Source organism: Protomyctophum bolini, assembly GCF_963924005.1.
Source record: "Protomyctophum bolini genome assembly, chromosome: 22".
In the NCBI taxonomy this organism is placed as follows: Eukaryota; Metazoa; Chordata; class Actinopteri; order Myctophiformes; family Myctophidae; genus Protomyctophum; species Protomyctophum bolini.
In genome coordinates, this window is record NC_137883.1 from 32,308,230 (window position 1) to 32,322,139 (window position 13,910).

General features: G+C 45.6%; 1 protein-coding gene across 3 annotated transcripts in view; it reads right to left on the bottom strand.

The window, feature by feature from the left end:
• The window catches only part of LOC308310289 (uncharacterized protein), a 151,196-nt gene that overhangs the window by 121,669 nt on the left and 15,617 nt on the right, over positions 1-13,910 (bottom strand). For all 3 annotated transcript variants that reach the window (XM_080756569.1, XM_080756568.1, XM_080756570.1), the window contains exons 4-5: positions 11,016-11,069; positions 615-668 (exon numbers count right to left, since the gene is read on the bottom strand). In XM_080756569.1, coding sequence (XP_080612695.1) covers positions 615-668; positions 11,016-11,069 — 108 coding nt within the window. The remainder of the gene's footprint in view (positions 1-614; positions 669-11,015; positions 11,070-13,910) is intronic.

The window sequence follows — 13,910 nt, forward strand, 5'->3', positions numbered from 1 at the left end:
GGGTACAACACTGACAGTAGGTCTCCAATACAGCTCTCCCTTATTTGCTTTCAAAAGGTTGTACAGACATAATCTTGTTTTTTTTAGATTAGAGATGTCAGATTGTTTATTTAAGAGCTAAGCGAACTCATCCTGCAGTAAACACCAGCCAGCCGGCACCAAGAATGTACAAAGTCTGTTGTGTTGAGACACTTCACACAGTATACATTAAATCATAATCCCACACATTTTCATAATATCTCTACCTTCATTCCAGGAGGTCCTAATAAGGTCATAATATCTCTACCTTCATTCCAGGAGGTCCTAATAAGGTCATAATATCTCTACCTTCATTCCAGGAGGTCCTAATAAGGTCATAATATCTCTACCTTCATTCCAGGAGGTCCTAATAAGGTCATAATATCTCTACCTTCATTCCAGGAGGTCCTAATAAGGTCATAATATCTCTACCTTCATTCCAGGAGGTCCTAATAAGGTCATAATATCTCTACCTTCATTCCAGGAGGTCCTAATAAGGTCATAATATCTCTACCTTCATTCCAGGAGGTCCTAATAAGGTCATAATATCTCTACCTTCATTCCAGGAGGTCCTAATAAGGTCATAATATCTCTACCTTCATTCCAGGAGGTCCGGGGCGGCCAGGGTTTCCATGTGAGCCAACAGGACCCTAAAAGAAAAACAATGACAGACAGGCAAGGGTTAAAGAGGGCACCAGGTGACCATTATACAAACTGGAAACCGGGAAAAAAAAGAAAAACTATAAACTGACGAGTGACAGACTGACAATTCTTTGTAAATGTACAATTACTTTAACCCATTCTGACCTGAGATCAGATTCATACGAGTTTTCCACTGGGACACACACTGGTCTGATCAACCCATTCTGACCTGAGATCAGATTTTTTTAAAGTCAGTCGATTTTCGATTATTCAAAAATAGCAGACCTACAAGCTCGTAGCGCGCCACTCGGTGGCGCGCTATGAGCTTGTAGATCTGCTGTTTTTCAATAGATAAAGCATAACATGATGCCAACACCAAAACGGGTTCCCGGTCAGAATGGGTTAACTCTTTAGAATGTAAAATGAAACCAAATGGCCGTAATGGTCCATTTGGTTGGATTTTACATTCTCAAGAGTTAAGATGTTGTTCACAACAGGCAGACGCTGCTCAAAATAACAATCCTTCTTCTACATTCACTCATTTGTGTAGACTTCTTGGAAATCAGGTAATGCAGATTTCAAACAATAAATTCACTCTTCAGAGTTAAAGGTCTATAAGGGTCCATTTGGTTAACAACTCTCCATTAGTTATAGCTGCATGGCGACCACCTGGAACCCCCCCGCCCATTAAGTAAAACATATGGAACTGCCTGTCAGCGGCATCAGCGTATCCAGTGTGAGCATCCCCCACATCATATTGTGGACCGTCTGTGTTATTATGGGGGGTGGGGGGGTCGGGGGGGGGGTCAGGGGTGGTCTGAGGTCCCTCTGTGTTTGTGTGTACTGTAACTCTCTGTGTCCTCCATATGGCTCCGTCTGCCTTTGGCCCCGTCCAACGTTCTGACATATGGATGTGATTTTCCTCATCATGCCTTACACTTTTCCACTGGCTTTCTTTCTGCATGATGGATCCTATAGCGAAGGGAATAATGTCACTCATCTCTCTCTGTCTCTCTCATGGCCATACGTACTCCCCCCGCCCCGCCCGGTCTCTTTGGGTCTGTCTATCTGTCTGTCTCCGTCCCTCCCACTATTGTATACTGGTAGATACAGTATCGTATCATTGTATCGTAGTACAGTTTGATTGATTGATTGATTGATTGATTGATTGTAGTATCGTTGATGGTATCGTTGCCCCGTGGGAGGTTAGGTTTAGGGTGAGGGTTTGAGATAGGTTGTAGTTGTAGGACTAATGACTGGTCTAACCCAATGACTAGTCTAAACTAAGATAGATAGATAGATAGATAGATAGATAGATAGATAGATAGATAGATAGATAGATAGATAGATAGATAGATAGATAGATAGATGTTCCATCGCAGAGGCGTCAGATTGCGTGCGAACACTTGTCCCCCCCGGGCGTGGGACGGATTGCGAGCGAACACTTGCCCCCCCCCCAACCCGGGCGTGGGACGTCAAACTGAGCATGGAAAATGTTTCACAGACAAAACCATTTCAAAAGTGCTAAAACATGCTTCGGGACGTCCCAGAACACAGGACAGTAAAAATAAGCTGGCTTTACAGATCATTTCTCTAGGTTCCCCCCCCCCACACACACACACACACACACACACACACACAATAGCTAAAGCATAACACAATGCTTAAAAACACAAAAAGGGGTTCCCGCGTAGTTATGGGTTAAAGTCAAAGCTTAAAAGTGTGGGATCCCCTGCAGGCCACCCCACCCCACCCCACCCCACACCCCCTCCGGCGCTCCCCCCTCCCACCCTCCCCAGACATATGGAGGTGCTTACCAGAAGCTCACCTCCATATTTCCTCCTTAGCTATCCTACCGTGGCCAGAGAGAGAGCATCTCTTATAGAGCTTTGCATTTTCCCCACGGCTGCCCCTGGATATATTAACACATATGGAAGACATTATCTCCCCCCCCCCGTATAGAGAGAGAGAGAGAGAGAGAGAGAGAGAGAGAGACAGAGAGAGCACAATGAAATCATATCCATTTGTAGCTCAGAGAGAGAGAGAGAGAGTGCAAATGTAACCAAATGGATCCACGTTGTTCCATCTGCACTCTCTCTGTCTCTCCCAGCTAAAAGGTGCCAGGGTGTCAAGGTGAGGTGGATGCTCCCCTGTGGACACACATGGTGGGATGGAGAGAATGAGTCACTCCATGAGTGTGTGTGTGTGTGCGTGTGCGTGTGCGTGTGCGTGTGTGTGTGTGTGTGTGTGTGTGTGTGTGCGCACGCACGCCCGCTCTGCCTGGGACCACTCACTCGTTCCTCCAAAGTATAGCTTCTTGTGAAAAGAGCTTGCGGCGTTCTGTTGGAGAGCGTGCTTGGTGCGTACCACATCGCACTGAAGTAAGCAGAGTTGTGCCGGCATACGCACACACACACACGCACAAATGCACAGTACACACACACACACACACAGTGTTCTGTGGCTGAAGGGCAGCTGTGTATGGCCGGCGTTTATGATGTGGGCCGACTACTTTTACAGAGGTGACATGTGGATTGCTACCATCTTTACAGTCCATTACCCTCGACCAGACCTCCTAACACCTTCTGTAGCAGGCCACACACACCACAGAGAGAGAGAGAGAGAGAGAGAGAGAGAGAGAGAGAGAGAGAGAGAGAGAGAGAGAGAGAGAGACCTTCTGTAGCAGGCCACACACACCACAGAGAGAGAGAGAGAGAGAGAGAGAGAGAGAGAGAGAGAGACACAGAGAGAGACACAGAGAGAGAGACAGAGAGAGAGAGAGAGAGAGAGGTAAATTCAGATGTTCAGCCAGTTATAACCTATTATATTTAAAGCTGCATTGTGGGATATTGTTGGGCCTGAATGAGGTTTGATTGACATACTAGTTATAGTTAGTTTATTTATTGTCCACAATGTGAAATAAAGTTCAGCTGAATAAACGTCTTATCATCAGACAGACAACGTCACCCTGATAAGAGCCGGTATGTGCAGCACACACACACACACACACACACACACACACACACACACAGACACACACGAGAACACACACACACGCGCACACACACACAGGACCAGCCCCATCGCTCATGAGGCTCGATGGAAAAGAGTTCAGAGACTAAAGAGCATCTCTTAGTAGACTGCCAGAGGTCTAGAGAGGTTTGGGGGAAAATGTCAAAAATTGGTTTTAATATTAATGTCACTTATAATGCAATCATGTATGGAGTTTTTATTGAAAGAATGTCGGCCATGGAGAACGAATTTTATTGGACTATTATTTGCACTTTAACAAATTATGGAACACCAGAGAGGTCTCCGGAGAGGTGGTATTTAAGCAAATACAAACTGAACTGAAAAGACAGAGAACCCTCAACTGACACCATGGCACCTATTAACCTTGTAAAAAAAAATGTAAATGCCTTGATATAACCTATATGTGTATATATGTAACTTTGCATAAATTGTAAAACCTGAATAATGTTCAATAAAGTATATATAAAAAGTGAAAAGAGTTCAGAGCTTCTCACGCAAAAATGAATTCCATCACAACTTTTGGAAGCCATTTTCCTCAGATTTGTAAGTTACAAATCTGCAAAAGAAACGCTTACCACTAGCTTTCTTCACAGATGTGTTCATAAAAGGTGTCTACTATCACAGAAACATGTGTTCCAACCCAACTGCTGAAAGTTGGGGTACCATTATCAGCCAATATAAGGCAAATAATTCCACATTTCATTATACTTTATCTAGCATGTTGACGTGTCAACCTAGGGAGTTTTCAAGATGCTGAATCTATTCCAAGCATTAGTTTTGCACGAAAAAAAACTCCTTGGGCTAAAATCGGCCATGGCCACTTGCCCTAATGTGTTCAAAATGTGCTGACCTCATCACATTTGTGATGACGGCGAGGTGCATTTTTAGGCAAAGGAGTGTTTTTTGTGCAAAACTATAATGCTTGGAATGGATTCAGCATCATGAAAACCCCCTAGGCTGACATGTCAAATGCTACATAGTATAAGTATAATGAAATGTTGAATTATTTGCCTTATATTGGTTGATAATGTTATGGTACCCCAACTTCCAGCAGCTGTCACAGCGTTTCCCAAGGGAGTTGGGTTGGAACACATTTATTTTCTGTGATAGTCGACACCTTCATGAACACGTCTGTGAAGAAAGCTAGTGGTAAGCATTTCTTTTGCAGATTTGCCACTATACACAGCGGTCACCATGAACGTGGAAAATAGCTGCAAGTCTACACATGTCACATGACCTCACATCTGGATATAAGACAATCATGCTTTGTTTCTAGGATTAACTGGAACCTGAGGGTTAACCCATTCTGACCGGGCACCCATTTTGGTGTTAGCATCATGTTACGCTTTATGTATTGAAAAATAGCAGATCTACAAGCTCATATCGCGCCACCGAGTGGCGCGATACGAGCTTGTAGGTCTGCTATTTTTGAAAAATTCGAAGAACGACTGACATTTTTAGAATCTGATCTCAGGTCAGAATGGGTTAATCAGACCAGTGTGTGTCCAGTGGAAACCTCGTATGAATCTGATCTCAGGTCAGAATGGGTTAACGGCGCGCTGCATCCAAATTGTAAACTTAGCTCCAGAAAATGGCTGTGAATCACGAAAACAAAGATTAGCACGTCTCCCGGCACTCTGGGCTGACATGGAGGATTCTTCCTACTTATGCTGTGTTTGTGTTTCGCTTGTTGTAAACATTTTCTTTTTGCCGATACAGGCATTCAACTTTAAGCCTTTAATATGCCAGAAATAACAATGAACTAACTTTTTTATTAACCCATTTAGGCCTGACGCCGAAATAATAAAAACATTTCGCTCTGAAAGAATAACTATTCACGATTTTTCAAACATAGCAGACCTACAAGCTTGTAGATCTGCTATTTTCCAATAGCTAAAGTAAAACATAATGCTTAGTTAAAACACCAAATGGGGTTCCCGTTCAGAATGGGTTAACACACTGACTGAAGTAAAGCCATGTACCACACAAGCTGAAAAATACAGTTTTCCTTTTTTTCCAGGTCATTTAGACCGAAAACAAATAAGCAGAGATGGTGAGAAGTATGCCTACATTCATATTTAGAAAACGTTTCAGATGGAAAGGAGAAAAACTAAACAGAGATGATTTGAACAGAATATTTAGGGGAAACAAGCTTCTGAGAGCTTCGTGGACAACTAGATGGTGGTTTGGCAATCTTAATGTAAAAGGAAGAAGCAAGCTGCCGCGAATAGTGAACCTATAGACTCAAAAAAGTTTGGGAAGAGACAGAAACAATTAAGTTGTATCTACGAGGAAGTACTTCGGAAAAAAAAGTCTGTCAAGATGGCAAACGACCTCCTCTCATCCACTCTGCGGGGAGTTACAACTACTCCCCTCTGGTAGAGACGGTACAAAGTACCAAAAAGCTAACCGTAACATCTTTAAAAATTCCTTCATTCCTAATTCCATTAAGGCACTAAATGATACCATGTCTCGCTATAGATATGTTGTTAACGTTGTTGTTAGTTAACGTTACTGGGAAATGTTCTACCATGGAGAAACACCACATGCATACCGGTATTCCTAATGTTTGGACAGGCTATAGGCCAGGTCCAGCTGTGTGTGAGTGAGGATAGCCTGGACTAGCCAGCATGCTTCCTGGTCTCCAGGACCAGCTGTGTGAGTGAGGATTGCCTGGCCTAGCCAGCATGCTTCCTGGTCTCTAGGTCCAGCTGTGTGAGTGAGGATAGCCTGGACTAGGCCAGCATGCTTCCTGGTCTCTAGGTCCAGCTGTGTGAGTGAGGATAGCCTGGACTAGGCCAGCATGCTTCCTGGTCTCTAGGTCCAGCTGTGTGTGAGTGAGGATTGCCTGGCCTAGCCAGCATGCTTCCTGGTCTCTAGGTCCAGCTGTGTGAGTGAGGATAGCCTGGACTAGGCCAGCATGCTTCCTGGTCTCTAGGTCCAGCTGTGTGAGTGAGGATAGCCTGGACTAGGCCAGCATGCTTCCTGGTCTCTAGGTCCAGCTGTGTGAGTGAGGATAGCCTGGACTAGGCCAGTATGCTACCTGGTCTCCAGGTCTAGCTGTGTGAGTGAGGATAGCCTGGACTAGGCCAGCATGCTTCCTGGTCTCTAGGTCCAGCTGTGTGAGTGAGGATAGCCTGGACTAGGCCAGCATGCTACCTGGTCTAGAAGGGCGGGGGGGGGGGGCATGCAAAGAGCAACCGCTGGAGAATATTGGGCGCAGCATGTGGAATACGGATGTGTATATTACAGGAAACTCCCGTTAAACTCTCCAACAAACTCCGGTAAACTCCCGAATTGTATACCATCACACCTGTATATTACCGTATATTAACTGTATATGTACCATCACACCTGTATATTAACGTATATTAACTGTATATGTACCATCACACCTGTATATTACCGTATATTAACTGCATATGCTGCTAAACTTGAGGTTTACGGGCAAATCTAGTGCCCAATATGAAGAGTGTTAGTTGCAGACCCAGGGTCAGTCTCCAGGGTGCGTTGTGGTAAATGTAGTCCACACACAGAGAGAGAGAGCCGGTGAGCTACTGAGATCCAGAACCAGCTCTTAAAGGCCTTTAATACGACGTTGGGACAAAGAGGCCTTTCTTCCTTGTTTAAAGAGATTGGGTTCCCACAGATCACCCTGAGGAGGCGTGACCACAGGGCACGCTCTCACAGGTAGCTACCGCACGCACGCACGCAACGCACACACGCACGCACGCACGCACGCACGCACACGCACGCAACGCACACACGCACGCACGCACGCACGCACGCACACACCTCAGCAGCAGCACTATGCATAGGATTTCTCTGTTTCTTCAGTCTAGCTTAGGACTAAAATTAAACCAAACAATCGCTTAGTTTACTCACCAAGTACTCGATTTATAGTTTGAGACCACATGTTGGGGGGGGGGGGGGGGGGGGGGGGGGGGGATGGACGCACACAGTTAACCCCTCATAACCATCTATATTTGGAACTAGCGACCATTCCGATATCAAGACCGCTCTGTGCAAACCGTTCGGCCACCGTTGCCCAGTGGACCCGGCCGTTAGGGTCCATTTGGTTCCATTTGTACACTCTCAGAGTTACAGACCCATAAGGGTCCATTTGGTTCCATTTGTACACTCTCAGAGTTACAGACCCATAAGAGTCCATTTGGTTCCATTTGTACACTCTCAGAGTTACAGACCCATAAGAGTCCATTTGGTTCCATTTGTACACTCTCTGAGTTACAGACCCATAAGAGTCCATTTGGTTCCATTTGTAAACTCTCTGAGTTACAGACCCATAAGAGTCCATTTGGTTCCATTTGTACACTCTCAGAGTTACAGACCCATAAGGGTCCATTTGGTTCCATTTGTACACTCTCTGAGTTACAGACCCATAAGAGTCCATTTGGTTCCATTTGTACACTCTCAGAGTTACAGACCCATAAGAGTCCATTTGGTTCCATTTGTACACTCTCAGAGTTACAGACCCATAAGAGTCCATTTCGTTATACAGTATCATTTAGCTGGGAGACCCCATGGAACTCCCCCAAGGACCCCTGGGGGGGTCCCCGGAGCCCACTTTTGGAACCACTGCTTTAGGGGTGCAGAGCTGCAAACAAAAGGCATCATTTATGAGGACGCCGGGTTCTCAATGTCTGGTTCGGGGACCACCCGGGCACCACCCGGGGACCACCGACCCGACGCTGAGATTCTGTAGCGCTTTGGACCGACCCGACGGCCCAACTCACCATGCAGAACCAACAGGCTCCAAGAACAGAGACGAGGAGGCCTCGACATCATCAAATACTCTTCCTTCTCCAATATAAAATAAACAAACAAGCCAAACGAAACGGTGCCTTAAAATAACTGCACTGCACGCTCTGAAGTTCCGTCAAAGCTCTCTCGTTGCAGAATGCTGCCCCCCCCCCCCCCCCCCCCCCCCCCCCCCCCCCCCCACACACACACACACACACACACACACACACACACACACACACACACACACACCCCACACACACACACACACACACACACACACACACACACACCCCCCACACACACCCCCAAAAGGAGGAAAAGGAGCAACAGGGGATTCAGTCTAGGGAACAGACACACAGAAAGCATTCATTGGCGCTAACGTATACGGGTAAGTCTATCTTAACCCATTCTGGGCGGGAACCCGTTTTGGTGTTAGCATCATGTTATGTTATTTAGCTATTGAAAAATAGCAGATCTACAAGCTCGTAGCGCGCCACCGAGTGCTTGTAGGTGTGCTGTATTTTGAAAAATCGTGAAAATGTGCCTCAAATCTTTGAATGTTATATTCTTTCAGAGAGAACGTTTTTTTTTACGCAAATCTTTGCTTCTGGGGGGGGGGGGGGTCCCTAACATATTTTCAGATGGGGGTCGGCGGCCAATTACAGATGTGGGTCCTTGACATGAAATATTGAGAACCACTGATGCAGAAACATGAGGTTTTTCAGAAAAAAATACATTTTAAACAAGACATTTTTTTGACGTCAGGCCGGAATGGGTTAAGTACCCAGTGCCACCAGTTCATTCGGCGGAAAGGCCTTTTTTTCCTCGTTCTTCCCCCCCCCCCCCCCCCCCCCCCCATACACCATTTCTAAACAGCGGCTTTATCTTTTTCATAACGCGTCCGTTTAATAACTACCGCATGTGTTCTATTATTTCCACATGGAGAGACTACTGTATATTATATGTGCATGCGGATTTAGCAGCTTATGGCTTTGGTTCGGTCGCTCAACCGTTTTTCTTTTTTAACCCATTCTGACCTGAGATCAGATTCATACGAGGTTTCCACTGGGGACACACTGGTCTGATTAACCCATTCTGACCTGAGATCAGATTCTAAAAATGTCAGTCGTTCTTCGATTTGTTCAAAAATAGCAGACCTACAAGCTCGTATCGCGCCACTCGGTGGCGCGCTACGAGCTTGTAGATCTGCTATTTTTCAATAGGTAAAGCATAACATGATGCTAAACACCAAAATGGGTGCCCGGTCAGAATGGGTTAAGACTAAATGAACCCTTGGCGAGCCGGGAGGACAAGCGGGAGGGAGGTTTGACCCCCGCCGGATTCGGAGCCAAAGAAAACGGCCAGGTCGGGGTGAAGTGAAGGATTCTCAACAATCCAACTGTTATCGAGTGCTTCATCATATGATGCTCAGACGAGACGCAACCGTATCAAAGCCACCGCTAATGTACAGACAACAAGATTAGCCCATTCTGACCTGAGATCAGATTCATACGAGGTTTCCACTGGACACACACTGGTCTGATTAACCCATTCTGACCTGAGATCAGATTCTAAAAATGTCAGTCGTTCTTCGATTTTTCAAAAATAGCAGACCTACAAGCTCGTATCGCGCCACTCGGTGGCGCGATACGAGCTTGTAGATCTGCTATTTTTCAATAGCTAAAGCATAACATGATGCTAACACCAAAATGGGTGCCCGGTCAGAATGGGTTAGACCATGACACCATACCACACGTCATTTCTGTTTCGGTTCTCAACCTGTGGTACGTGTACCACAGGTACGTGTAGATAAGTCGCCCTAAAAAAGAAGAAAATCACACCTGTGTGAAGTGAGTGGTGGAACTCTGTGTGTGTGTGTGTGTGTGAACGCACCTAGGGTGCCGGCCCGGTTCCGGCGAGCCGCCCCGCGTCCGAAACGGTTGAGAAATGACAGAGTTACCGTGTGGGGGTCCCTCTACTGTACCCCCTCTACTGTACTGTACTGTACTGTCACTGTACTGTACTGGCACACCCAAAATCATATATACAGTTAATATGTGCGTGTGTGTTTGTGTGTGTTTCACAGGTGGTAAAAAAACAACCATGCTGTTTTCGTGCTCAGACGCACCCAGCCAGACAGCCAGCAACCAGCAACACACATAGCTCCGTAAGGGAGTGGTTGCACCACTCAAAAAAGGACAAAAGTGGAATGAAATATTGATATTACTACAGGTAGTTCTTCTGACCAAGCAATTGGTTGAAATAGGCTCTCCAGCCGTGTTGAAATGAGCATTAATTTGAGAACGGATTAATCACATTAGAAATACTGTATCATCAGTTGTGCCGATTAGATAGAGTTTTGATAGAGCAGCAGCATTGTTGGCTGGACCAGTGAAATGGACACGGAGGATTGGGCTGTGTGGAGCTTTAGTGCATATTAACGCAGAAGGATTGGAGATGAGGGGGGAGGAATCAAACAGGAATGGAAATATTTGGGGGAGATATCTGCGAGGCTGGACAGGGCGTCGGAGGATGTGCTGCAGGGAGGAGGAACTTACCCGCGGGCCTCTCTTCCCTGGTTGTCCCGGCTTCCCAGGAGCTCCTGGAAGTCCCTACGAAACACAGAGAGAAGACAGGAGACGTCAGGCTAAAACCCTACAAACACAGAGAGAAGACCCTACAAAACACAGAGAGAAGACAGGAGACGTCAGGCTAAAACCCTACAAACACAGAGAGAAGACCCTACAAAACACAGAGAGAAGACAGGAGACGTCAGGCTTTCAGCAGAGGAAGTGGGTAAAGAAAATACAAAATAAAAACACACACACACACACACACAAGTAGTCTTTTAGGAGAATGGTGTATGGAGTTGTTAGAATTGCAGGAAAAGTGGTTTTAAAAGCTTTCAACCGACCGCCCCGTATTTTGGAAACACTTTTCAAAAACATTTCTTTCTCCTTTCTCCGCTTTCCTCCGAGGTGGTGGAAAGCCTGGTGGGCTAGATTAAACACAAAGTATAAAGTATGGATTTACTGGATCGGACAGTATATTGGTGGTCTTGAACATGTTCAGCCCAATACGATGCACAGTATATACTTGACTTTATCGCTCATCGCTTTCCAAAGCACGCCGTCGTTTTTCTTCTATTTAAAGGGTCTGTGGGACCTTCTCTTATGGGGGTCCCTGACACAAAAGGTTTTTGTGTGGTCTGTGTGTGTGTGTGTGTGTGTGTGTGTGTGTGTGTGTGTGTGTGTGTGTGTGTGTGTGCGCGCGTGCGTGTGTGCGTGCGTGCCAGTCTGGAGTCTAATCTTACAAACCCCTGGACCGGGCCAGCAACACATTTCTGGTGCACAGAACTCGCCAGAACTTGATGAGATTCTTGGGTTTGCACAACAAGGTGGTTAACCCTTTTTAGACCCTTTAGACCCGAGACTGCAGATTCTACAGAATTTATTCCAAATCCGAGAAAGAAAACTATGTTTCTATATCAGTGGTTCTCAAACAGTTTCATGTCAAGGAGCCCCAGAATTATATGTATTTGGCCGCCGACCGGCCCGGCCCCCCATCGAACCCCCGGCCCCCCATCGAACCCCCCCCCCCCCGCTCAGTGAGCGGTTGGCGGACTTGAGGGGTGTGTTGTTCCAGGCTCTCTTGGTGCAGCGGTGTCAAGCGAGGTTCTCTTCTTTTTGGCCCGGGACCCCCGGAAATGCTTTGGCAATGTCTCGGGATTATTTTGAGACACCGGCTCACACACACACAGCCGGGGACACGGTGGAAATGGTTACATAACAAAAAGGCATCCTCTTTCTACATCTCTACACCCTTATTGGGTTAAGGGCCATTATTCACACCAACTAACTATAATGAGAACAAGATGGTTGGCCATTGTCTAGCGGTACGTTATAGATGTGGTGTGGACTCACTGGAATCCACTTGACTTTTCTTGACCAGCTTTTAAAACTAGATTTTTAGAGCTAGTTGTGAACGACTCTTTATACTTGGCTGCAGATCGTGTCCTGCACAGAAAATAGCTGATCTACAAGCTCGCACTGCGTTGTAAGCTTGTTGTAAGACACCGGCAAGCAACTATAAGTATGGATCAGGTGTATAGGCTGTCGACCAGATGAAACGCTGCTACGTACGTAGTAGCTATGGTACAATGCAGAGGAAATTGTGTAAATGAAAGCCTGATTTCACATGAAGGACTGATCTAATGTTATTCTCCAATAAACATGGTTTGTTTGTCTTAGTAAACAGAGTGCCTGCAGAGCTTCAGTGGAAAGCCTGTTTGAAGTCTCTCTGTTGAAAATTATAAGTGATAAAAGTGATATCAGGACATAATTTCGTTTTTTTTTAAACAGTGGAAAACATGTTGTAAACAGTCTATTTCTTGTTGACGTTCAGGGAAATCCTACAGTCCTACAGTTGGCCGCTACAATAACCCTAATAATAGACCCCCCGAGGGGTCGCGACCCCCAGGGTGAGAACCCCCTGGTATAGGGTATTTATACTGTATCTTATTACTGGCCAAATAAAATAAATATGGTTGAAGCATGTTTGTGATGCTAGCCTGTAAATGTGAGCCCTGGGGATGGAGTGGTGTAAGAGAGGCTAGTTAGCTCTCCTGTGTTCAATGGACGCCAACCGCAAGATTTAATGAGACCTCTGAATAAGAAAAACAAGGAAAGGCTCTCTCTGCTCTGACATCTGGGCACCATGACATTGTAGCATTTAACCCGTTTTGAACGGAGATCACATTAAAAAAATGTCTTCTACATCCTGACAGTTTTCTGAAAAAGCTATGTTTCTATATGTCAGTCGTTCATTGATTTTTTTAAAATAGCAGATATTTTCACAATTTTTCTAAAATAGCAGACTCACAAGCTCATAGCGCGGCACTCGGTGCCACGCTATGAGCTTGTAGATCTGCTATTTGTGGATATAAAGCACTGTATTCATACTGTATGTATGGCCTCAACGGCTGCTCATTTAGAGGACCTTTGACCCTGACTTTAAAGGTCCCCTGCATTCCTCCGACAGTCACAGACCCTCCTTAGAGGAATCTAACACCGTGCTGCCAGCCGCTGCTCACTCTGCTCACACAACTGGCAACCGCCGACTATGAACCACCACTATTTATAACTGGCAACCATGAACTGTGTGAGGCTAGCTGACTATTTCTTTTTTTTTTAACCCATTCTGACCTGAGATCAGATTCATACGAGGTTTCCACTGGACACACACTGGTCGGATTAACCCATTCTGACCTGAGATCAGATTTAAAAAATGTCAGTCGTTCTTTGATTTTTCTAAAATAGCAGACCTACAAGCTCGTAACGCGCCACTCGGTGGCGCGCTATGAGCTTGTAGATCTGCTATTTTTCAATAGCTAAAGCATAACATGATGCTAACACCAACATGGGTTCCCGTTAATAATGTTTTTATCCCACGAT